The sequence below is a fragment of the Geotrypetes seraphini genome, chromosome 4 (genome assembly GCF_902459505.1).
Source record: "Geotrypetes seraphini chromosome 4, aGeoSer1.1, whole genome shotgun sequence".
Lineage (NCBI taxonomy): Eukaryota > Metazoa > Chordata > Amphibia > Gymnophiona > Dermophiidae > Geotrypetes > Geotrypetes seraphini.
In genome coordinates this window covers 243,821,685-243,847,020 of record NC_047087.1, presented here as the reverse complement: position 1 = coordinate 243,847,020, position 25,336 = coordinate 243,821,685, and the positions used below count along the sequence as shown (strand labels likewise).

General features: G+C 42.1%; 1 protein-coding gene across 1 annotated transcript in view; it reads right to left on the bottom strand.

Moving 5' to 3' along the window:
• The window catches only part of JMJD1C (jumonji domain containing 1C), a 593,631-nt gene that overhangs the window by 26,177 nt on the left and 542,118 nt on the right, over positions 1-25,336 (bottom strand). The window contains 2 exon segments of the mRNA XM_033941997.1: positions 6,573-6,851; positions 17,329-17,540. Of these exon segments, the coding sequence (XP_033797888.1) occupies positions 6,573-6,851; positions 17,329-17,540 (491 nt within the window).

Here is a 25,336-nt window from a genome sequence, read left to right as displayed (position 1 = left end):
ATCGGCCTCCAACGGGTTGGGGAGGTGGCTGAGATGGGGGGGGGGGTATTGCAGCTATGCTCACTAGAAGCATGTCAAAAAGACTGAGCTGGTTTCTGAGGAGCTGAAGTCTGAGGCTTTTGAGGCTTCTGCAATTTCTGCCTGTTCTGTGGTTGGGGTTTAGAAGAGGACAAGGTGGTTGGATAACGTCTCTTATAGGAAGAGGGAGAAGGTCTCGGAAGACTTAGATGGCTGAGTCTTAGCCTTGGAGTCCATTAAGGTGTTACAGCTTGGTTCATGTCACGCAAGTCTTTGGTTGGCATCCTCGACTTTGTCCTCAAAGAGTTCCTTTATCAAAGCAGGGAATATTCGCTAGATGATCTTGAATATTAATGTCCATGTCAGGGATTCTCAAACATGGAAAATGTCTCATAGCAATAGACAGTCAAAACTCTGGATGTCACATCAAATACATCAAAGTTGATCTTGCTTAAAACTTTGTGGTCTGAAGTAGGCTATGTGTAGTCTCTGGAATTCTAGAAGACACTCAGATGGGATATATTGTTCAAAATCAGCCAACTTCTTTATGAGTTGTTTAAGACAGAATGGCATATAGAAGTTGTAGCTGAGAACTCTGCTGGTCAACATAAGAGTTCTGGAGTGTAGAATGGCGGACACAAGAATCTACGTGATGCTCAGGACCAAGACACTGAAGGCACCAGCTGTGCAGGTCAGTAATGGATATGGCCCTATTGAACTGGGTACACTTCTTGAACCCGTTAGAAGGCTTGGACATTGATGGAAAAACAGCCAAAGCAAAATCAAAGGACTCAATCGTACCAGATGTCAAGTGATCAAGGGTCTGGAAAAGGCTCGATGCCGCCGGCCTGAAAAAAGGCCGAGAAAGGTCTGAAGGTTGTGAAATATCAAAAACAAAAAAAGGAACAATTTAGATGGGAAGTACAGTACTTGAAATAAAAATTAATGAAGGGAAGATAGGAAAAAGTGAGAAGAATCACATGCACTTACAACTTCTTAGTTCCATAGATTACTAAGAACTGATGGTCCCTTGAGTGGACATCAGGCAGGAAGGCACTTGTGCATGCACAGTACGGGAGGTCTCAAGACTTCTAAAGAAATTAAAGTGACGTCACCTATCTGTGAGAATATATTGCCTGCTTGTCCTGGGATAAAGAAAATGGCTTACCATACTACCATACATCTTGCTAAATTGCATCAAAATTATATTCATAAGGTATAAATGATAAACCAGAACTAGGTATGATTTATAGACAGATTTATTGTAAACAACACTTCTAGCAAGCACATTCTGCCCCTCCTCCCCCCAAAAAAGAATAAAACAAAATTATTATTCTCTCAACATGCTTCATGTACTATTTAGTGCTATCAAACTTCACAAGGGTAAAATTACTATCAAAACTAGGTAAATTTAACATTTAAAAATTCCCTCTCTGGCAGGGTTCCAACCTTTTGCCAAATCTATCAAGGTGCTATGCAATCCCATGCCATCACCTTGAATGGTTCTCCAGGGAGTTGAAAGTGGTCTGTCTTACCTGAAGGAAATAATGTGTGTCTGCCTGGTTTGTAAAATTTTTTTATTGGGAGGGGGGGAGGGAGAGACTTATTAACTGCCTTATAAAGAGATTCACTCAAGATGATGAATTTGAAAACTGTTCTAACTACAAGGCATTCCCCCATTCTCCTTCCTGTTTAATTCAGTCACTGAAAAACCAATCTTTAGTAGAGAACCACAAATCACTACTCTCAATACATGGATACCACATACATCCTAGATCTTTATGTAAAGAAAGTAAATAAAAGAACCCCCCCCCCAATATAGTTCTATACTATATATACTTCTTATATTCTGCTAAATTTCCACACAGATTCTAAGCGGATTACAATAGAAGAAATCCTACAGTTCTAGGAGAATTACCAATAAAACATCTTTTAAAAAATCTTCTGAGCTTAGTTAGTAAACAAATAGGATTCTAAAGCCTTCTGAAATGTATATTGATACAAAAAAGATGTTTCCAATTTTGATTAATACAAGTTGATTTGACTGATGGATAATTTTAAACACCTATATGCACGTTACTTTTGCAGAGAGTCATCAGCAAAGAGCAGGAGGAACTGTGTCTGGTGCTTGCTTAGAAGTGCAATTGCTAAGCACATCAACTCCCTTCTGTCAAAGCTGCTCTCCCTGCCCCGATCAACTGAGCTGCAGGTCTCCCTGAGTCCTGCCAGCTCAGCTGATTAACCGGCAGGGAGAGCAGCAGAAAGAAAAGTTCCTCCTTGCCCACTACTGCCCAGATCCCCCAACACCATGTACAACAGGGATCTCAAAGTCCCTCCTTGAGGGCCGCAATCCAGTCAGGTTTTCAGGATTTCCCCAATGAATATGCATTGAAAGCAGTGCATGCACATAGATCTCATGCATATTCATTGGGGAAATCCTGAAATCCTGACTGGATTGCGGCCCACAAGGAGGGACTTTGAGACCCCTGATGTACAACATCAGCAGGAGGGATGCCCACTCCCTCCTGCCGCCACCCACCCCCCGACAAACTCCAGACATGAAGCAAGAGGAATGCCCATTCCCTCCCACTGTCGGCCACCCAAAACTCTCAACACCCTTGATAGGAGGGATGCCCACTCCCACCCACCGCCACCTGCCCCCCGACAAACTCTGGACACATGAGGCAGAAGTAATGCCCATTCCCTCACGCCATCAGCCACCCCAGAAAAACTCTTGACACCCGTGGTAGGAGGGATGCCCACTCCCAAGCTCCTGACATACATGGCAGGAGGGATGCCCACTCCCTCCTGCAATCAGCCACCTACCAGGGAGAGCAGCAGAAAAGAAAAGTTCTCCCTTGCTATCTCTGACTAGAGATGGTTTAGCAACCATCATTAAAGGCATAGTAATTTTTGAGAATCTTCCACATAGAGATTTAACAAATCATTGAAGAGGGGGAGAGCTTCCATAGGACTGGATTAGGTCAGAGCAATTAAGTGACAGAGCTGCAAATACAACTCTGGTCTTGTTGGGCAGTTATCCAATTGATCCAGGAGCAGGCCATACTAGTTTGGGGGTGTTTTGGAGGGGGGGAGGGTTTGGAGGGGGGGAGAGAATACTGCCTTTTTACTGTGCTTTTCTCTTTTGTTTTGTCCATCCCGTTTCCCCTTAAGAGATTATAATATTGCTCATCTTGTTTTCCCTCATGTAACCCTCCTTTCTTTTTGTTCTGCTTTTAGATTGTTTCTTCTGTGTGCTCCCCCTAAAAGTATTTAGTTTGAAATTGTAAACTGCTTCAATGACTTTGTATGAATTAGCAATATACAAGGAGCACCATTCAGTGGTAAAATTTCTCAAAAAAGAAGGAAAATAGTCAAATGAGATCCATGAATGCATAAATGCAGTTTATCGTGAGCCTGCCCTATTAAAGCAAAAGTAAACAAAGTAAAATTTTGGAGCAAGAAGTTTAAGTGAGGTAGACCATTGAAGATGACCCTCACACTAAACAGCTTGTGGAAGCAACTTCCACAGAAATGTGCAAGATGTCAGACAGATAGACAAATTAAGATTTTCCAAATAGCTGAATAAATAGGCATCTCGGCAGGTACAGTTTGGAAAATAATTCATGAAAAGTTGGGCATGTCCAAGGTTAGTGCAAGAATGCTGACGCCATGTCAGAAGGCCACGAAGCTCCATTGCTGTCAGGAGAACTTGGAGATGCTCCATGAAGACCAAGTGAAATTTTTTCATTGTTTGGTGACTGGAGATGAGACTTGGGTCTATCACAGATATTCTGAGTCCAACATGGAATCAATGCAGTGGAAGCACAAGTCATCCTTTCCCCTCCCCCCCCCAACAACAAAATAAATCAAGACAGAAAAATCTGCAGATAATGAACAGCATTCATTCACAACTGAATATTACTCATTGCACATTAAACTACTTGGGGTGATGCTCATCCTACACAAACTAGCCTCCGGCATATTTGCTGCAACCAGAATCACACTTGCAGCAGTATGGAAGCAGCAATGTACTCCTCTGCAGATAATTCATTGCAGACTGGATTATATTTATTTGATGGTTAAACTAACTGCACTCAAAATGGGCCAGATACCTAATTTCCATAAAACATGGGACCCTTATACAGCCTAAAGAACAAAGCACTATTAAACATGAGCAGTTCGACAAAGAGGTTTTCACATTCATACCTATTTATATTTGTCCATATTGTCATCTTTTATTGGATTGAGAAGGAACTTTAGACCATCCTTCATGTGGTTGACATCAGGGGGAATACCATTTTTAGAAGGAAGGGGGGGGAAGAGTGGTGATCCATGTGACTGACAATGTATTAACAAATTTTAAGAAAATGTTTATACAGTGGAACCTTGGTTTACGAGCATAATTCGTTCCAGAAGCATGCTCGTAAACCAAATTGCTCGTATATCAAAGCAAGTTTCCCCATAGGAAGTAAGGGAAACTGCTTTGATTGGTTCCACCATCTCCCCCCCCCACGAGGCTACCGGCACTGCTCCATTCTCCTCCCCCTTTGAGGAATCTGAGGCTGTTCCAAACCACCACCCCCGCGATCCGGCATCCCCCCCAGCGATCCCCCCCGCTCGCGTTGCCCCCCCTCCACCGCGTTCCTACTTCCCCTCCGAGCAGTCAATGACACCTTTTACCCGACTTGGCACCAGTGCCGGTGCCCGAAGATCCTCCCTCTTCTGGCGTGGCTGGGCGGTGCGTCGGAGATCCTCCTTCTTCTGGGCTGGGCTGGACTGGCTTTGAGCATTTGCGCATGCTCAAAGCCTTCTGGTCTCGCTCTCAATCTCGAAGAGAGTGAGACCAGAAGGCTTTGAGCATGCGCAAATGCTCAAAGCCAGCCCAGCCCAGCCCAGAAGAAGGAGGATCTCCGACGCACTGCCCAGCCCAGGCCGCGCCAGAAGAGGGAGGATCTTCGGGCACCGACACTGGTGCCAGGTCGGGTAAAGGGTGTCATTGACTGCTCGGGGGGGGGGGGGGGGGAGTAGGATTGCGGTGGAGGGGGGGCAACGCGAGCGGGGGGGATGCCGGATCGCTGGGGGAATGCCGGATCGTGGGGGGGGGGGCGGCGCTCATACAGCGAGGCAAGCTCGGTTTACGAGGCACCAAGTTTGCAAATGTTTTGCTCGTCTTGCAAAACACTCGCAAACTGGTGCACTCGTAAACCGAGGTACCACTGTATTGATGTTGTTTTATTATGAGTCATTGTTACCATATATACTTGAATATAAGTTAATCTGAATATAAGTCGAGACCCCCTATTTCCCCCGAAAAGGAGGAAAAATGGTTGACTCAAATATAAGTCAGGCGGCTTAATATTCAAGTGTCCTGCCCCGTAAGGCTCTGCACCCAGCCCCCATCTTTCCTCCCCTGTCAGGCTCTGCACCCAGCACCCTTCCATCCTCACCTCCCCAGTCAGGCTCTGCACCCAGAATTCGCGGGAACCAGTAAGGATGCCTCTCAGTACCGAGCAGCAACGCCAAATCGCGATCCTGCTTGTGTTACTCAGCGGCCGAAGGAACTTGCGGCAGCAGGGTAGGAACTGGGAAAGTTCACTCTTTCCCACTGCACCTCCACCGCGGATCGCCAAGATGAGGTGCTGTATGAGGCTAGGGCAGGGAGGGTGGCGGGGGCAGAGCCTGGCAGTGGTAGCCTTAAAAAAAATTCTGGGAGGGGGCATTGACCCGAATATAAACCGGGACCCCCATTTTGCCCAAAAATCCCGGTTTATATTTGAGTATATACAGTATATTAAAACTTCCATTAAAAAAGTTTTTAAAAAATGTACATTGCATGCCAGAGGACCTGACATGGGCCATGTTTTTGCATGTTTGCCTGCATCTGTGGTCCATTATCATCTGAAAGATTCAGGAATGAGTGAACAAACAAAAGATATGCAGAACTAAGAAAGATTCCTGCTGAAATTTTACAGACCGCAGCTGACGGCCAATACTCAGCTTCATGTGCATTCAGATGATGTTGGACTCCTGATACAAACAGATATGCCAAAACATAGCTCATATCAGGTCCTCTTGGAAATAATATACATTTTTGACTTTTAATAATCATTTTGCTGTCATCTCTGCTCCTTTGTTTTGCTGTTACTTTGTGAAGTGTTTTTCTCCTTAAGCTTGTGTCTATGGAAAAACTGCTAAATGTGGCTCTGATGTTTACAATCATCAAAGTCCAATTACAATTCACACAAATATTGAAGTACAAAGCACCATACAAGTCAAAACCTTTTATAAATAACCATATTAACTGCTTGGATGATGACAGCAAGTTTATTACAAATTCTGCAAATCAGCTAATAAATAAACACCTGCATAGACAAGGTGGGTTCAGTTGTCTCTATGGAACAATGTCTTCCCTTCTACTCATTATGTCAGAATAATCAAGATCCAAAAGATAACTGTGCTGTTTAAAATAAATTAAGCAGTACACATTACACTGTCGATTTTCACAATTCAGAACTGGCAATGTGCACTATTGGAATTGCTTAGATACTAACCTGGCCTTGTTTCCAACATTCTTGAAAGAGCTTCCAACTGTTGCTGTGTTTGTGGTCTTTCAGCCATAGAACATGTCCATCACAGATCTGTGAATGTGGAATATCATGGTACATTTTTTCACGCTTCTCTACAACAAACTTTTGTCCATCTGCTGTTTCTTCCTTCAGCTCCAATTTTATACTGGCCTTTGGTGGTCTGGTGGCTGGAATTGTGTTTTCTACAACTGAGGCAATGATGTCATCAAGAATGTTTGGCACAGACTTTCCGATTTTCCCACCCTGTTAAATAAATTTCAAACATTTCTCCTTTGGAGATCTCACACACAATAATATGTATCATTACATTTTAAAATATATATACTTAAATAGACAAGACATGATCACTAAAAAGAGATTAGGTTCTTACCATGGTAATATCTTTTCTAGTAGATAGGTGTGTCATTCTGGACAGTAGGGTATTCTTTCCATGCTTGCGAGCTGTGCAGAAGGAATCCATTCCAGGTTTTCAACTCCTCCTTCAACCAAGGGCTCAGCTGCCACCTTCAGTTTGTTACCAAAGCAGGCAATAGCCCTATATAGATACACATAAAAAGGAAGGGTCTGGGGAGACTCCCCAAAATACAGGGCTGCTCTACTCTAAAAGTATACAGACTGACTCAATAAGGGGTTTTTTTGGATAATTTATAAATACCTGAATTTTTACTTTTGCACATAAAGTGCTTTAAATTATTAAAAGTTAATGTTTTAGTTCATTTATTTTAAATATAAACATATACACCATCACCTAAAATTTTAAAAAATATATATACAACTCCTCCCTGTAGTTAATAATGAGGTTGAAGTATCATAAAAATGCAAAATTCTCAAGAAAGAGACCTCTTATAACTTAGATGTTATTTCAAGTCCTCATTCTGAATGCATATGATGTAATCATCTACTTCAAAACCTCCTTCCTACCCTAAATTTTTATTAAATTTATTAAGCAAAATAAGTAATATAACTAACTAAATCTAATAAGAGGTACAATTTTCCTATTCAAAACTATGTGCTTGATGCAAAAGCAACAAGAACAACTATCCACTTAATACAAAACCAACAAGAGCAACAACACTTATTTTGATGGCTTCTCAGCCATGGCCAACGGTGGGGGACCATAAATTGCCCGATGCTTACAGACGCTTTCACTAGATTTGAAGCGTTTCAGCTAATGAAGCCTTCCTCGGGGGAGACTTGCTGTTGTGCCACTTGCCTTTAGACTTTATGAGTTTGCTCGCTTGATGCACTTTATGTGCAAAAGTAATATTGTTAAATTCAGGTATTTATAAATTATCCAAAAAAAACCCTTTTGAGTCAGTCTGTATACATTCAAGTGTGGGTTGGATAAATTCATAGATAGATCCGTGTATGTAGTCTGCTCTAAAAGTATAACAAACATGTTAAACATTGCAATGGAACAATCCAAACTTCAGAATAACCATACAAATCAGAAACATTTATGGAGTTCAAACATTACCTAATGTTCTATCTCAATATATTATTCTTCGTACCCTTTACGGCAGACAGAGATAAAAATCTTAGATTTGACTTGAACTATCTAATTGAGTAGGCAGGTGGAGAAATAACTGACAGGGTGGGGCTCCAGAATGACACACCTATCTACTAGAAAAGATATTAGAAAGTAAGAACCTAATCTCTTTTTTTAGTATAATAGTTGTATCATTCTGGACAGTAGGGACATAAAAAAGCAGTTCCAGAAAACTAGAGTGAGACCTCTGCATCTGCTTGTAACTCTGAGGACCCAATACAGTGTCCTTCCTTGCTGCCAAGTCTACTTTATAGAACTTGGAAAATGTATGCAGTGTGGACCAGGTCACTGCCCTACAAATCTCCTCGGGTGAAATTACATAAAAATATAGTAAATAACAGCAGATAAAGACCTGACTGGTCCATCCAGTCTGCTGGGAAAATTGATGGAAACAATTATAAAAAATAAAATTGTGGACCACGTAGATAAACATGATTTAATGAGACAGAGTCAGCATGGATTCAGCTGTGGGAGATCTTGCCTCACCAACTTGCTTGGCTACTTTGAAGGTGTGAATAAACATGTGGACAAAAGTGAGCCGGCTAATGTAGTGTATTCAGATTTTCAGAAAGCTTTTGACAAAGTTCCTCATGAGATGTTCTTGAAAAAAATTAAAGAGTCAAAGGATAGATGGCAAAGTTCAGTTATGGATTAGGAGCTGGTTATCAGATAGAAAACAGAGGGTAGGGTTAAAAGGTCAATTTTCTTAATGGAGGAGAGTAAACAGTGGAGTGCCGCAGAGATCTGTACTGGGACTGGTACTATTTAACTTATTTATAAATGATATGGAAATTGGGATGACGAGTGAGGTGATTAAATTTGCAGATGACACTAAACTGTTCAAAGTTGTTAAAACGCATGCAGATTGTGAAAAATTGCAGGCAGACCTTAGGAAATTGGAAGACTGGGCACCCAAGTGATAGATGAAATTTAATGTGGACAAATGCAAAGTGGTACACATTAGGAAGATTAACCCAAATGACAGTTACCAGATGCTAGGTCCACCTTTGGGGTTAGCGCCCAAGAAAAGAATCTGGGTGTCACTGTAGACAATAAGATGAAACCTTCTGCCCAATGTATGGTGGCAGCCAAAAAAGCAAACAAGATGCTAGGAATTATTAAAAAAGGGATGGCTAACAAGACTAAGAATGTTATAATGCCTCTGTATTGCTCCATGGTATGACCTCACCTGGAGTATTACATTCAATTCTTGTCTTCTTATCTCAAGAAAGATAGCGGCACTAGAAAAGGTTCAAAGAAGAGCGATAATAAGAATATAAAAGTAGACTTACTGGGTCAGACCAATGATCCATCAAGCCCAGAAGCCCGTTCTCTTCTTTGAACCTTTTCTAGTGCCACTATATCTTTCTTGCGATAAGGAGACCAGAATTGAACACAACACTCCAGATGAGGTTACACTATGGAACGATACAGGGGACCAAGATGATAAAGGGGATGGAATGCCTCTTGCATGAGGAAAGGCTAAAAAGTTAGGCTCTTCAGCTTGGAAAAGAGAATGCTGAAGGAGATATGATTGAAGTCTACAAAATCCTGAATGGAGTAGAAAGGGTACAAGTGGATCGATTTTTCACTCCGTCAAAAATTACAAAGACTAGGGGACACTCGATGAAGTTACAGAGTAATACTTTTAAAACCAATAGGAGGACATATTTTTTTCACTCAGAGAATAGTTAAGCACTGGAACACATTGTCAGAGGTTGTGGTAAGAGCAGATAGCGTAGCTGGTTTTAAAAAAGGTTTGGATAATTTCCTGGAGGAAATGTCCATAGTCTGTTATTGAAAAAGACATGGGGAAATCACTGTTTGCTCTGGATCAGTAGCATAGAATTTTGCTACTCTTTTGGTTTTGGCCAGGTGCTAGTGACCTGGATTGGCTATCGTGAGAACGGGCTACTGGGCTTGATCAACCATTGGTCTGACCCAGTAAGGCTATTCTTAAGTTCTTATGTTTGCTATTTCTAGGCCATAGACCTTAGAAGTCTAGATGGTACCGACCTTAGTTTCCAATTACTGGAGCTGCAATTGAAGCTTGCTCCAGCCTATACAAACCATCTCCTTTGCAGGATTCAGACTGTGAAAGTTAGCTCTTTCCTATTTAAATTAGCAATCCTCTGTGTTTCCACACTTTTTAAAAAATTCTATCACAGTCTTCCTCTCCATCACCTCCCTCGAGAGGGCATTCCACACATCCACCACCCTCTCCATGAAAAATAATTTCCTAAGGTTACTCTTGTCTACCTCCCCTCAATCTCAATTTATGTCTAGTTTTACCAATTTCCCTTCTCTGGAAATGATTTGGTCATATATTAATACTTTCATATATTTAAATGTCTGTATCATATCATCCCTGTCCCTCCTCTCCTCCAGAGTATAAAGGTTGAGGTCTTCTAGTCTCTCTCAATTCTTTTGGCGCAAACCCCCTACCATTTTTGTCGCTTTCCTCTGTACTGCTTCACGTCTTTTTTATATCTTTGACCAGATAAGGCCTCCAAAACTGAACACAATACTCCAAGAGGGGCCCTCATCAACACCTCCTTTCTTCAGCTGGTTATGCCTCTCTCTATACACCTTACCATCCACTTGGCTACAGCCACCACCTTGTCACACTGCTTTGTCGTCTTCCTCCTTTATCACACCAAGGTCCCTCTCTCCATCCATGCATATCAGCCTCTCGCCTCCCAGCACATACATCTCACTCGGATTTCTATTCCTCAAATGCATTACTCTGTACTTCTGTGCATTGAAATTTAGTTGCCAGACTTCAGACCATTCTTCCAACTTTTGCAGATCCTTTTTCATGTTTTCCACTCTCTCCAGTGTGTCCACTCTGTTACCAATCTTGGTATCATCCACAAAAGGCAAACCTTTCCTTCTAACCCTCTGGCAATATCACTCACATTGGCCCCAGCACTGATCCTTGAGGAATTTCAGTATTCCCCTTTCCTTCCTCTGAGCAAATTCCATTAACCACCACCCTCTGGTGTCTGTCCATCAACCAGTTTCTAATCTAGTTCACTACTTTGGGTCCCAACTTCAACCGGTCAAGTTTATTGAAGAGTCTCCTATGAGGAACAGAGTCAAAGGCTTTGCTGAAATCTAAGTAAATTATATCTAGTGCACTTTCTTGATCTAATTTACTGGTCACTCAGTTAAAGAATTCAATCAAATTCATTTGGCATAACTTACCTTTAGTAAAGCTATGTTGTCTCTGATCTTGTACCCCTTAAATTCTAAAAATGTCACTATCCTCTCCATCAGCAACGCTTCCATTATTTTTCCAATAACCGAAGTGAGGCTTACCGGTCTGTAGTTTCCCACTTCATCTCTGTGACCACTTTTGTGAAGATGAACCACATCTGCTCTTCTCCAATCCCATGGAACCACCCCTGTCTCCAGGGATTTATTGAAATCTTTAAGTGGAGTCACCAGAACCTCTCTGAGCTCCCTCAGTATCCTGGGATGGCTCTGATCCCAAGGCTTTATCTATCTTCAATTTTTCAAGCTTTTTTTCCGTGAATGGTGCGGTATGCACTCCATTCTCATATGCAACTTTGCAAGCCAATCGCGGTCCTTCTCTAAGATTTTCTTCCTTGAACACATAACAGAAGTATTCATTTAGTACATTTGATTTTTCCTCATTAATCGCCACATCGCAGTGTCACAATTCTATTTTTCATCTTCCTTCTTTCACTAATATACCTGAAAAAAAATTTTTGTCTCTCTTTTTTATATTTCTAGCCATTTGCTCTTCAGCCTGAACTTTCTCTAGACGTTTTCTCTCTTGGGTTCTTTCATTTTCATCTGGTATTCTGCTTTGTACTCCTCTTGAGTATTTGTATATTTCACAAACGTTAACTTTTGCCTTTATTTTCTCCGCCACTAGTTTGGAGAACCATATCAGTTTCCTTTTTCTCTTGTATTTATTTTCTTCACATAAATGTTGGTAGCCATTTTTTTATTGCTCCTGTCAGCTTAGATCATTGTTATTCTACTTCTCTTATATCCTCCCATCCGTTAGCTCGTTCTTCACATACTCCTCCATTTTACTGAATTTTGTGTGGCTGCCCTTTACTTTAGTTGTTATATTAAACTAAACCATTTGAGGATCCATTTGAGGTGGGCACCTATTCAGACATTAGAGTCACTTTCCCCATTTGTGAGCATCATATCCAGTATTGCTTTTTCCCTCATTGGTTCCATCACCATTTGTCTGAGCAGAGCTCCTTAAAGGGCATCCACTATCTCTCTACTTCTTTCTGATTCCACAGATGGAACTTTCCAATCCAAATCTGGCAGATTGAAATCATCCAGCAACAGTACATCTTCCTTTATTCCCTAGCTTTTGGATCTTTATCAATTTGCTGCGCTTAAGTCGGAGGTCTGTAGACAACACCCATGTAGATAGAAGTTCCATCTTCTCTTTTCAAAGCTATCCATATCACTTCTTATTTTCCCCAGGCCTCCTGCATTTCAGTTGCTTGGTTATTGGTATCTACATAGATAGCTCCTCCTCCACCCTTTTGACCATCTCTGTCTTTCCTAAAAGGATTATAGCCCAGTATTTTTGCATTCCTTCTGTGGGAATCATTGAACCATGCCCAAATCTGTCTGTCCAAGTCTGCCTCTAACATCAGGGCTTGCAGATCATGATTTTTGTTGCCTAGACTGCAAGCGTTATTGGTCACTGCTTTCCAGCTACTTTTCTGTGGCAATTTCATTTTTTTTATCTAGTTTTTTTGTTTAGTTTCATTTCCTGTTGCCTTGCTAAGGACGTGTATTGCTAATATCGTTGTGTACATTGATATCTCTACTACTGTCACATCTTGTCTTTTGCTCGGGGTGGCTACCATAAGTGTCCTGCATACATATGCCACCCCCACCTTCAAGTTTAAATGCCTAGAAACATATTGCCTGAATTTCTCAGCAAGGATTATTTTACCCATCATAGTAAGATGCAGTCCATCATTACAATATTGTCTCTTCTTGTTCTATATATTTCCCCATCCTCCTAGGTGCCTAAAGCCTTTTTGATGACACTAGGGTCTGAGTCACGTATTGAAGATCTCAAGATTTAGTACTCTCTGTAATGTTGCTCTGCATGCCTTTTCTATCCACAAACCAGTCTGTTAAGGAATGGGCAAACTCGAGCTTGAAGCCTCCCTGAATGATCTCCATCACCCAGCAAACTTATGAGATCTGTGCTCAGACATTTGCATATGCACAGTGGGATCTTCCCTCTATCCTCAGGAGGAAGGCTTTGGCCCTAGCATCATAGTGCTTACTTAGAGGTTAAAGCAGGATTAGAACCAGAGGCTTTGTGATGCCTAGGTCCTGTCATGATTCATGATAGGATCTCTTAGCTGAGCCTCCTCCTGTGTACTATTGAAAGTGCCTAAATTATGAACATTAGACTACCCAGAACCTCTAGAGGCTCATGGTCTGTCAGCCAGAGGTTTGGGCCGGCGATCTGCCATACTGGCAATCAGGTCTTCCAGACCTCTTCTAAACAATTGCCCTTTGAAAGAGTCTGCTGAGGGTAGCCCTAGAGGCAAAAGTCCCTACTCATTGCCTGATCCAGAGCATTCTGCGGGCTGAAATGGAATAAGCAGAGATTTCTCACATAATCCTCCCCTGCTAACATAAGCTAGGGAAAATGTTCGCCCTCTACCAGGGTTAAGCCCACACATCTTGGAATGACAAGCACATGCCACAAACAAGGCTGCTGTATCTGCTTTGAATTCTAAAGCCAAAGCTTCAAACTGCCAATTTAGAACCACATCCACTCTGCGATCTAGTGTATCCTTTAACACTACATCTCCCTCATTTGGCAGGGATGTGCAGCTTGGTTACCTGAGCCACCAATTAATCCACCTTAGGCTGAGTGAACACCGACACTCCTGTGTCATAGGATACAGCCTAGACATTGTTTTAGCTACCTTTAAAGAGCCCTCAGGAGCATCCCAGTGCTCATATCAGGATGCCGGGAAAAAAGAGATGTAGGAAAAAAACATAAAGTGGAAGGAGCTTGCTGGAAGTCTAAACTGTAACTATGATCTCTAATAGTGCTGAAGGCTTGAACAACCAACATACAGTGGGATCTTCCCCTTGAGAGACCCACTGCATCCTGTGCACTCATTCCTGTATGCAACCCCATATCTCCCAACAGAGAAGACTCGCACTGTGAGAGCAAAGTCTTACAGACTGACCTGTTGTCTTCTGAATCCTTGTCAGAAGGGTCCTCAAAACCCACATGAAGGGAAGAAGGCAAAATCACAGCCGGCACACTGAAGAGCCCTGCTGAGTCTTCTGCAGATGCCTAACAACCCACGCTGAAGAGCCTGCAATTCAGTAGGCGAGCTAAGGTAAGACAGATCCCAAGCTCCACAAAATCTCTGCAGGCTGTCCAAAGAGATCCCCCCCCTCCCAAGGAATTACCCACCAAGCTTCAGAGCCAAGTCTGCTGCTTCTCCATGCAGGCAAAGGTCTCTCTCAAACTTGGGAGCTCTGGTGCACAGATAGCCACAAGAACTGCAAAAATTAATAAAGAAATATACAGAGATCAGTAAAACACCTTCCAGCTCACATGCAAAAAGAAAAACTGAATGGAGTAACAGAGCCCTCTGTGAGAAGAGGAGCTGAAAACCTGGAATGGATTCCTTCTGCACGGCTTGCGAGCATGGGGAGAATACCCTACTCTTCACAATGACACATCTATTGCACTAGAAACTTAATTTGAGCAACTAGTATACAGAGTGGCTGATGCAGAAAGTTTCCCGTGTGCTTAGCTCAATTTTATTGCAGGACAGCAATGTAGAAAGGGTTACCCCTTGAGTTACCTTTATTGCAATTGTATTCCATACATACAAATGTGGCAAATTTGCTATCCTGCAGAAAGTAAAACCCAAGACAGACCCACACCTCTGGCCAGGTGATTACTGCAGGCCAGGCAAGATGCAAGCCAGGCAAGATGCTGTCATTTTTCTAGATGGTTGCAAGTGAGTACTGTTCCTTCCTCTCTTCAAAGGTACAGTGGCGGGCTCAGGAAGGGATGGGAGGGTGCCACTAGAAACTAGGTTTATTTTATTATTGGGGGTGGGGGGGTGGGCCATTAGACTACCAGAGATGGTCAGGAGACAGGAAGGAGGGATATATATATATTTTTTGTCACCCTTTCTCAGTGTTTGAGTCAATCACAGTCCAAGCACTGACAGGAAGGGGGACATATCTGAATGAACTGCAAATTACTGCCACAATTTTAATGCAGCAGTAATTTACATGCTCATTGATTTGCATTCTGCAGCAATTTTTCAGCGTGAACCCTGCTTGCAGTCAGTCAACAGCTCTAATGTGCCCCAAAGTAAACAGTCAGATAAATAAGTCTTTTGTTGATGGCATAAAGGAGTCAAGAGTCAGGCTCCTGGTCCCTCAGGCTTAGAATACTAGGTCAAATGGCTATGAAGCAGAGAATATAGCAAAAAACACTCGGATATTGTGAAAAACACTAGTAATAAACAAAACACTTTTACAAAGATGGAATACGATGATGGTATAACGGTAATAAAGCACAAGCAAAAGACCAGTCTTGACGGAGGAAAAAGCCTCAGACAGGGGTCCGCCCACCTCCACAATGGTGGAATATTGGTGTTCGAGAGGTCACTTCACTGGCTCAAAACCTCCTGTTAAAGATGGTCCAAGCAATATGCTATGTTGGTAATTGCTTTGAAAAATTGAGTGAAATAGAAGAAAAAAAACTTATCTTTCTTTCTTAAGGATCGGTACACCAACGATGGCCAGCATTTCACTATTAAGCTGCCTCAGGGTGTAACATGTCCGATCGCACTCTCATTCGGACGCCTACCGTGTACCGATCCTTAAGAAAGAAAGATAAGTTTTTTTCTTCTATTTCACTCAATTTTTCAAAGCAATTACCAACATAGCATATTGCTTGGACCATCTTTAAAAGGAGGTTTTGAGCCAGTGACGTGATTGCTCGAACACCAATATTCCACCCTTGTGGAAGTGGGCGGACCCCTGTCTGAGGCTTTTTCCTCTGTCAAGACTGGTCTTTTGCTTGTGCTTTATTACCGTTATACCATCATCGTATTCCATCTTTGTGAAAGTGTTTTGTTTATTATTATATATGAAGCAGAGAGTGACATAGGGACAAATTTTTCCCCGTCCCCGCAGAAACTCAATTTCCCCATCCTTATGAGTTTTATCGTTGTCCCTGCCCCATTCCTGTAAGCTCTGCCTTAACCACACAAGCCTCAAACACTTATAATTTTAAAGTATTTGAGGCTTGTGCAGATGAGGACAGAACTTGCAGGAAGGGGCAGGGACAGGGAAAGAACTCTCCGGGACAGGAAAATGAGTTCCCATGGGGACGGGGAAAAATTTGTCCCCATGTTATTTTCTACTTTGAAGCAAACAGAGTAATACTTTTAATTTGTCTCAAGGAACTCCATTTATGTTCTCTAGATCAGTGATTCCCAACCCTGTCCTGGAGGAACACCAGGCCAATCGGGTTTTCAGGCTAGCCCTAATGAATATGCATGAGAGAGATTTGCATATGATGGAAGCGATAGGCATGCAAATTTGCTTCATGCATATTCATTAGGGCTAGCCTGAAAACCCAATTGGCCTGGTGTTCTTCCAGGACAGGGTTGGGAACCACTGCTCTAGATGTTTTGTGTGAACAGAAAAGGGAAACAAAACAATAAAACAAAGTCATGACTGTGAATCCCCTTTTCAACCCTATTACATATGGCCTCATATCGATGCAAGGTTCAACTATGGGAAAATAGGCCATTGTGAAAAGTTATCGGGTGATAATTATGACTGGAAATATGGTTGAAGCATCAAGTCATATGAAGCACAAAACTTCTAATCCACTTAGGTTTTTAATGTTGTGAATTTCAGCTTGATAAGCTTTCATTTTCAGAAGTAATTTACAAAATTAGCCTGCCATTCGATAGTTAGAATACAAGTGACTCACAAAGAAAGTATGAATGTGCAAGATCTGCTCATTGTCACATTCTCCTGTACAGAAAAATGAAAGCCATCTGAAACTACTCAAGTGCATGCCAATAAATGAACTCAAAACTAAAGCTTTTCTATTTCCCACATTCATTAAACTCTGGTTGCACTCACTGGAGATCCTGCAGAGTAAACGGGAGCAAAAGCAATGCCAGCATCTGTACAACCCAGTCGTAGTTTGCCAGCTGTTGTGGTCAGCAAATCTCGCAGTGTTGAACCTTGCTCATTCTGAGAAATAAGAGGAGATGTTTTGCAATTCAATGACTCTGAACTGTTTTGGTCTTTCTCTTCTTTGACATGCTTTCCAACAGGGCATTCTTTGTTTTCTGCAATAAAAATTTTTTTAATGTTTACATATGAAGACATTATAAAAATGGAAAAATGACTGAAATAAACATTTTGAGGTGACAAACCTCATTGAATCATAGCTGTGGAAAACAGATAAGACAACTTTCTAAAGAGATTCATTGATACCATCTTTTAACAGTATTTCAGCTTATAAGACCCATCTCAAATGTTATATAAAAAGTGAACACTAAAAACAAAGATTAAGTGTAAAACTAACATTATATACTAATTTTATGCGGCTTGAAATATAATTTCTATAAAGATTGAATAGTGATTGTGGATGGTTAGCCAATGATCCAAATTGACTAAAAGTTCAAACACTAGTACACAAAGGGGCATGCAATTCAAAAGGTGAAGTCCAAAAGCATTAAGACTATTACCTAAGATGATCTGATTTTGTACATGGGGTGGAGGGTGGGCAAATTTTATAACAGGAAAGGCATTTAGGGGTAGATTCTGTACCTATTTTATAAAGGCAACACATGGAACATAAACTTCTTCCATGCAGGCGTTTGTATGCTGAAAAGGGTGGTGGATGCCCTGGAATGCCATCCAGATGGGAATAGTGGAGACAAAAACAATAACAAAATTCAAAAATATATGGGAGACACATAATAGATCAAAAACAATGTATATAGAATAAAGAGAGATCAATCATAAATCCACAAAAATGCCTCCCTTATATTCAATTTTCAAATTCTTAATTAGAAACAGTGATGAAGTTTTCTTATATCAGACTTATCTCCATTAATCACACATTTAAAGTTCTTTATAGAGGAGAGGCCTCTCCTCTATAAAGAACTTTAAATGTATGATTAATGGAGATAAGTCTGATATGAGAAAACTTCATCACTGTTTCTAATTAAGAATTTGAAAATTTAATATAAGGGAGGTATTTTTGTAGACACATAATAGATCCCTATTTAGAAAAAGGATAGTATCAAAACACTGGCGCTAGCGATCATTGCAAGCTGCTGAACGGTTTCGGAGCGTCTTCTCTCTGCCTTGGTCCTGCCCCTTCTCTGATGTCTTATTGCAGGCTGCTGAAGTTAAGAAGATTGATTCAGGAGGCCAGTGGAGAAGACGCAAGGAGGTGATGTAGTCCTTTGGGGAGGGTGCGGCCTTCTGGGGGGTACAGTCTTCCGGGGGAGGGAGGGTACAGGCCTTCAGGGGAGATGCAGGCCTTCAAAGGGGGGGGGGACAGGCAGGTCTTCGGAGGGGGGGTTGCAGACCTTCAAAGGGGGGGGGACAGGCAGGCAGGCCTTCAAAGGGAGGAACAGGCCTTCGGGGGGAGAAGCAGGCCTTCAAAGGGGGGGGACAGGCCTTAAGGGGGGACAGGCAGGCCTTTGGGTGATGCAGGCCTTCAGGGGGATGCAGGCCTTCAAAGGTGAGGGGACAGGCCTTCAAAGGGGGGGGGGGACAGGCCTTTGGGGGGATGCAGGCCTTCAAAGGGGGCGGACAGGCCTTCAGGGGGGACAGGCAGGCCTTCGGGGGAGATACAGGCCTTCAAAGGGGGGGGCAGGCAGGCCTTCAAAGGGGGGGCAGGCAGGCCTTCGGGGGGGAGATGCAGGCCTTCAAAGGGGGGGGACAGGCAGGCAGGCAGATCTTCGGGGGAGATGTAGGCCTTCGAGGGGGGGGATAGACCAGAGGAGGGGGGTCCTGGTGTAGAAGTACACGGAGGGAGGGAGGGAAGGGGGGTTCAAAGAGATGTGCATATGCCGGACTTTGAGGGGGGGAAAAATAATGGGTCTGAAAATAGAGGAGAGGAAGAGAGATGATGGACAATGGGATTTAGGGAGGGAAGAAACAGAAAGGGAGAGAAGTTGGACACAAGGGATGATGTGGAGGGGGGTAGAGATACTGGATAGGAGGGTAGTTGGGAAACGAAAGGGAGAGATGCTGGACCCTGGGGGAGGGAAGGGAAATGGAAGTTAAGAAAAGATGGATCTGTGGATGGAGATGGAAAAAAAGGAAGATGCCAGACCTCTGGGGGAGGGAAGAGAAACGGAAGGGGAGGACAGAGATGGCAGATGGCTGGTTAGAACAGAGAAAGAAGAAAGAAGGAGACCCTGGCAAGCAAGTTATCAGAAGACAACCAGAGTCTGGGACCAACAAGATTTGAATGACCAGACAACAAAAGGTAGAAAAACTAATTATATTTTCCCTTTTGTAATTACAATATGTCAGATTTGAAACGTGTATCCTGCCTGCCTGGTGTTAGACTGCAAATGTGAGCTAGGATTTAAGAGAGAGAAGAAAAGTTTTTTTTGTTTGCTTATTTTGTTTACACCACAGCGCCAGTGTGGTTAGGAGAAGGCAAAGGGGGTGAAGAGGCTATAAAAGGGTGAAAAGGCTATAAAATAAACCCACCAGGATGTTTGGAAAAAAAAACACCCAATTGGGCAGGAAAATCAAATCGAAATTGAAAAATCAATTCAGTAGGCTGAATCGAATTGAATCAAAATTATTTTTCCTGAATCGGGTAGCACTAGTCTGAGGAACTTGGCATGGCAGTGCTAGGGTCAAATTGGGCCCAACTGTCCAGCAGAGGAGAGACTGAGCCAGCTCTGGGGTTACTCAGTTGACATCTGCTAAGTTCCTGAGGCAAGACCACTGGAAAACTAGGGTCCACTGAGCAGTTCTCATATGAAAACATGCCAATGGAGTGATATGCAAGTGAAAGCCATGTGGCTCAGCAACCTCAACATTTGCTGAGCTGTGACCTGTTGCTCTCGTTTCTCTTTCAACTCAAGTTCACAGCAGACATCTGCTTACACCAGTGGGAGAAAAGCTTGCATTTGTACCATGTCTAGCAGGGCTCCTATAAAATCCAATTTCTGAACTCAGGGCAGATGAGAATTGGGGTAGTTGATTAAAAAAAAAATTGTTAAGAGAAAAGGATCTCAAACATTTTACACACTATTAATTAGTATCATTGTCTTTAATATAGATTCTATTGTTTTCATTGATCCAAAAACCTCAACTTTAAAAAAAAATATTATGGCAGACACACCACACATGCTGGTAAAACATTCTCAATGCTCAAACCAGATTGTATGATAGAGAAAAAAAAATAGCTTATATTTCTTGGCTTAGGAAGCATGCTAGTAACCTGAGCCCCAATAGGAATATGGTTGGGGGGAGGGGTAGAAAAAAGAGAAGCTATGGAAAGCCGAAGCTCCCGAGTAAAAAACTTTCCTTGACTTAGAAGAATTCAGGTGGGGGAAGGGAAAACAGCCCTTTACAAGCCCTGAGGAACACATGAGGGAATTCCTGAAACACCTGAAATCTGGTGGCCAAAGGAGTTTGGGTGAATCGTGCACTCCCTTAGCAACAGGGAACATAAAATCAGCCCAGAGGGCTCAGGAGGGGAGAAGTTCAACAGCACACCTCTCATTAACACCCCTCCTGATATGGAAATGGAAGAGCCACCAGGGGAAACTGTCGGTAGCTGACCTAAACTCCCAAGGGGAGTCGATCCAGCAAGAGCCCAATGAGTGGAATGCTGAAATGGACCAGAACTCATGGAGTGGGTCTAAGCAATACATACTGCAAGGCAAGAATGAATCTTAAATTGTGGTTGTTGTTTTGTGTGTGTGTGTGGGGGGGGGGGGAGGTGTTCCTGCTAAATCTAGCTGGCTGCATTAGAGAGTGCTAGGTTATAGAAAGCCTCGCCCTGTTTGGTGAGAATTTTTTCCTTTTGAACTGTGATTATATGTCTCACTGTTTGAGCAGGCTCTGTACTATTGCAGGGTCGAGTGGCCAAAACATCTAGGGATGTCTCACACCCACCCCGCAAAGTGCATAGTATAAGCTCACTGTGTATGAGACCAACCAGAACTTAGCCTTCAGAAGTGTGCATAATAGAACAAACTATTAAATTTGCTAATGAACTGCACAGCTGTCTAAACAGAGGAAGGTGAATGAAAGGCATTGTGGGGATTGCAGTCTGAGCTAATCACTGAAACTGCACAAGTGCCTAAACCAAAGAGGGTAACTAAAAGGAATTGTGGTTTCGACTAATTACTGGAGTGTTTTTTTTTTCTTCTCGAGTTTAAGTGAAGTATGTTTTTGCTTGGAACTGAGAAAAACCAGAGTGAAAATGGGAGAAACCCTGGTGTGCAACGGTGCATTCTAACAACAATAAATAATAAAACTTTGATGAACTATGACCTGTCTCGACTCAAGTGAGGATTTTCATGGAGACACACTTTTTCCCACATCACTTAACAAATATAGTTCACTAGTCTTATAGCCCGTTAAATTAACGGGTGCTAGAATATGTGTGTGTGTGTCTGTCTTTATTTCTTTTTCTCTCTCCTTAGCCGCTTTCTGTATTTCTATCTTTCTTTCTTTTTTTTCCTTGGCTGTCCACCACCACCCCTTGTCTGCTCCCCCTGTTCATTCTCCCTCCCTTTTACCTCCCCCACCCCATCACTGCTCACCTTATCCAACAGCAGCCCTTCTCCCTTTATTTTACCTCACCCCTCTTCCTACTCCCTCGTCCATCAGCACCTCTTCCTGCTCCCCCTGTCCAGCAGTAGGCCTCCCTTCATTCCCCCCTTGTCCATCAGCACCTCTTCCTGCTCCCCCTGTCCAGCAATATGCAGTTCAACACCAGAGAAAGAGAAAACACACTATACACTTTGGAATATAAAAAGAAAGCAGTGCAAATTTACAGTAAAACTGCATTTTCTGTTAATGAAATTAAAAATAAAATTCTTTTTTTCTACTTTTATTGTCTGGCCATTTTATTCATGTTTATCCCAGTTTCTGCTCTCTTCTCTCAATTTTCTTACCAGGGTTTGCAGTCTATCTGGCTCTTCTCTCATTCCTGTCTTCACTTCCTCTCCTACATTCATCTCAGACTTTAACCTTATCTTTCAGTTTTCCTCCATTTATTTTTCTGCATCTCTATCTGCTTCTATTTCTCCAGTTGTTTGTTTTTTTGGTAGGTTTTTTTGGGGGTTTTTTTTTTTTTTTTTTGCTAACTCCTCCCTTCCAGCATCTTCTCTTTCTCTCTCTTCCCCCTTTATCTTCAGTCTTCTAATCAGTATCTGTCTTGCTCCCTCCATCCAGCATATCCTTTCCCCTTTGAGTCGCGGGTCAGGCCTGAGATATGAGGCTGGAAGCAGATTCCTCCCGGAAGCAGTCCTCCATGTTGTTTGCCGGCCGCTGAAAGGAGGGGGGAGTGCCGCCGCTGCCGCTCCTGTTCAAAGTGGCCTGCTTAGGTTCATGGGCGGCTGTTTTGAACCTCGCAGGCCGCTCTCCATATGGTAGCATGTTCCTTCTGACGCGATTGCGTCAGAGGGAACGTGCTTCATGTGGAGAGCGGCCTGCGAGGTTCGCTACAGCCACCCGCGAACCTCATCAGGCCGCTTCAAACAGGAGCGGCAGCGGTTGGTGCGGGAGGGGGGGAGTCGTCGACTTGTTCCGCGCTGTGGAGGCGATCGTTGGCTGGCTGCGGTCCTGGCTTGGAGAGGGCAGGGTGTGCTAGCAGGCGGCAGCCGCCGCTCTGCAGGTGGAGAGCAGAGAAGGGCGCGCAGTTGTCTTGCCTCGCGTGAGGCCAGACCGTAAGCCGCGCATGCGCACTTCCTATGGGTCGCTACAGCTCACGGAAAACGGACCCACGCTTAGGAAGTGCGCATGCGCGGCTTACCGTTTTATTATATTAGATAATCTACAGGACAAATTCATTTTTTGCAAAGCCAGCACTTATTTTTCATCACCTGACAGGACCAGTTTCACCATTGTTCCCAGCTTTATCATTCTTTAGTGCAGGCACAAACTGTGACCTAAATAATCAATACTTAAAATTACTCCCATTTATCAGCTGCTACATTTATCCTCAAACATTTTTCCACATTAACAACTCACTGCTACGTTGATTTCAGTTTCACATAGGCTGTATTGCAAAAATGGTGCCTCTGACAATCTCTATATGCCAGTGAATGCATTGTAATTACTTACTGCACATTAAATAACCACATTAACTGATATCAGAGATAAGATCAACTTGCATCTAAGACTGATGAACTTCATTTTGACAGAATGAACGAAAATGTTAAACATTTCTTCTTAACATCAAATTTACAAAACACAAACTTCATTTAATCTGGTTATTATGTCTTTAACCTATTAAGCCTTTACATTTTCTTTTGTTGCAATTTCTTCATTCTATTTCCTCCTCATTCCCATACTGAGTCTACATCAATCATATACATGAGATCATTAAACAAATGATTATTCTAAACAGTTCAACTAACAGTTCTTTCACTTTTGATCTCTAAGTTTGCTTTATGTTCAGTTATCCTTAACCTTAAATTCTTTGTCATTCCTACGTATAGTTTGGTACATGGATACACCATCACATAAATATATTGGGACAGATTCTGTAAACGGCATCTAAATCAGTCGATGCCTAGAAAATTGGTGCCGGACATTTGTCAATCACAATTAGGCACCATTTACAGAATTGCACCTAACAAAAAACTTAAGCACCAATAATGTAGGCCAGGGGTTTACTGGCCTACATTACATGAGCCCAAGTACCTCAGAGAATCGCGCCTAGCAGCACCTATGTGTCTCTGCCCCTAAAACATGCCCATTTAGGCGTTAAGCACATCTAAGCACCATGCGATAGGCACTACCTTTTTCAGATTGGGTAGGTGCCTATTGGCCAATTAAAATAATTATTTTTCAATTATGAGCTTGTTAATGTTGATGTAAATGGATATAAAAAGGACCCGAACATGGTTTGTGTTTCAGCAGCTTCTGCCTTCTTAAGGAGTCCTTGAGGAAATCAAATCACAATGGTGGTACAAACATTTTGCAAATTTTTACACAGAGAGGCGAGATGAATGTGCCTGATACACACATATTAATATAACTGTGCAAAAAAAGTGACATAAGATGGTGTAATTATAGACAAATTATGGATACTGATCCTATGCTATATTTACAGGAGGATATCAAAGAGATTGTCGAAGTTGCATAATACACACTAAGATTTATTACCTCTAATGTGAAAAAAATTCTCAACGTGGAACATCCAGATATTCCTACCTATATGTACTTCCTAAAATGCATAAACCATTGAACAATCTACCTGACAGATCAATCTGTTCTTGAACCACTATCTGATTTTGTAGATTACTTCTTACGATTATTCATTCCTAAAATAGCATCATACAAGTACATGTGGGACTCCGCACACATGATCACTCTATTGATGACTTTGATGTGGATCTTAGTGATATATAGCTTTTTACCCTGGATATTGAATCTCTGTACACAAACATCCCTCAAACAGAAGCACTCGCTATTGTAGAAAAAAATGTTGGATAACAGAGAAGCGCCACATTGCATCTCAAATCGGTTTATACTTACAATTGCTACTCTGGCCTTAACTCAGAATTACTTCTGTTTCAAACATAGATTTTATCAACAAATCAAGGGAATTGCAATAGTGGCATCCATGACCCCTGATATTACTAATCTATATGTTGACCATTTTGAAGAGTCATTATTGCAAAATCACCCATTTCTAATTGAAATTAGAAATATATAAACGATACGTAGATTATATTTTCATCTTATGGAAAAGAGATGTCACCTGTTTAAAGATGTTCTTTGAATGGATCAACACCAGAGATGTTAACCTAAAACTGATGGACAGAAATTTATTTATTTATTTATTCAAATTTTGATACCATTCTCCCACAGGAGCTCACAATGGTTTATTTGAATTTATTCAGGTACTCAAGAATTTTTC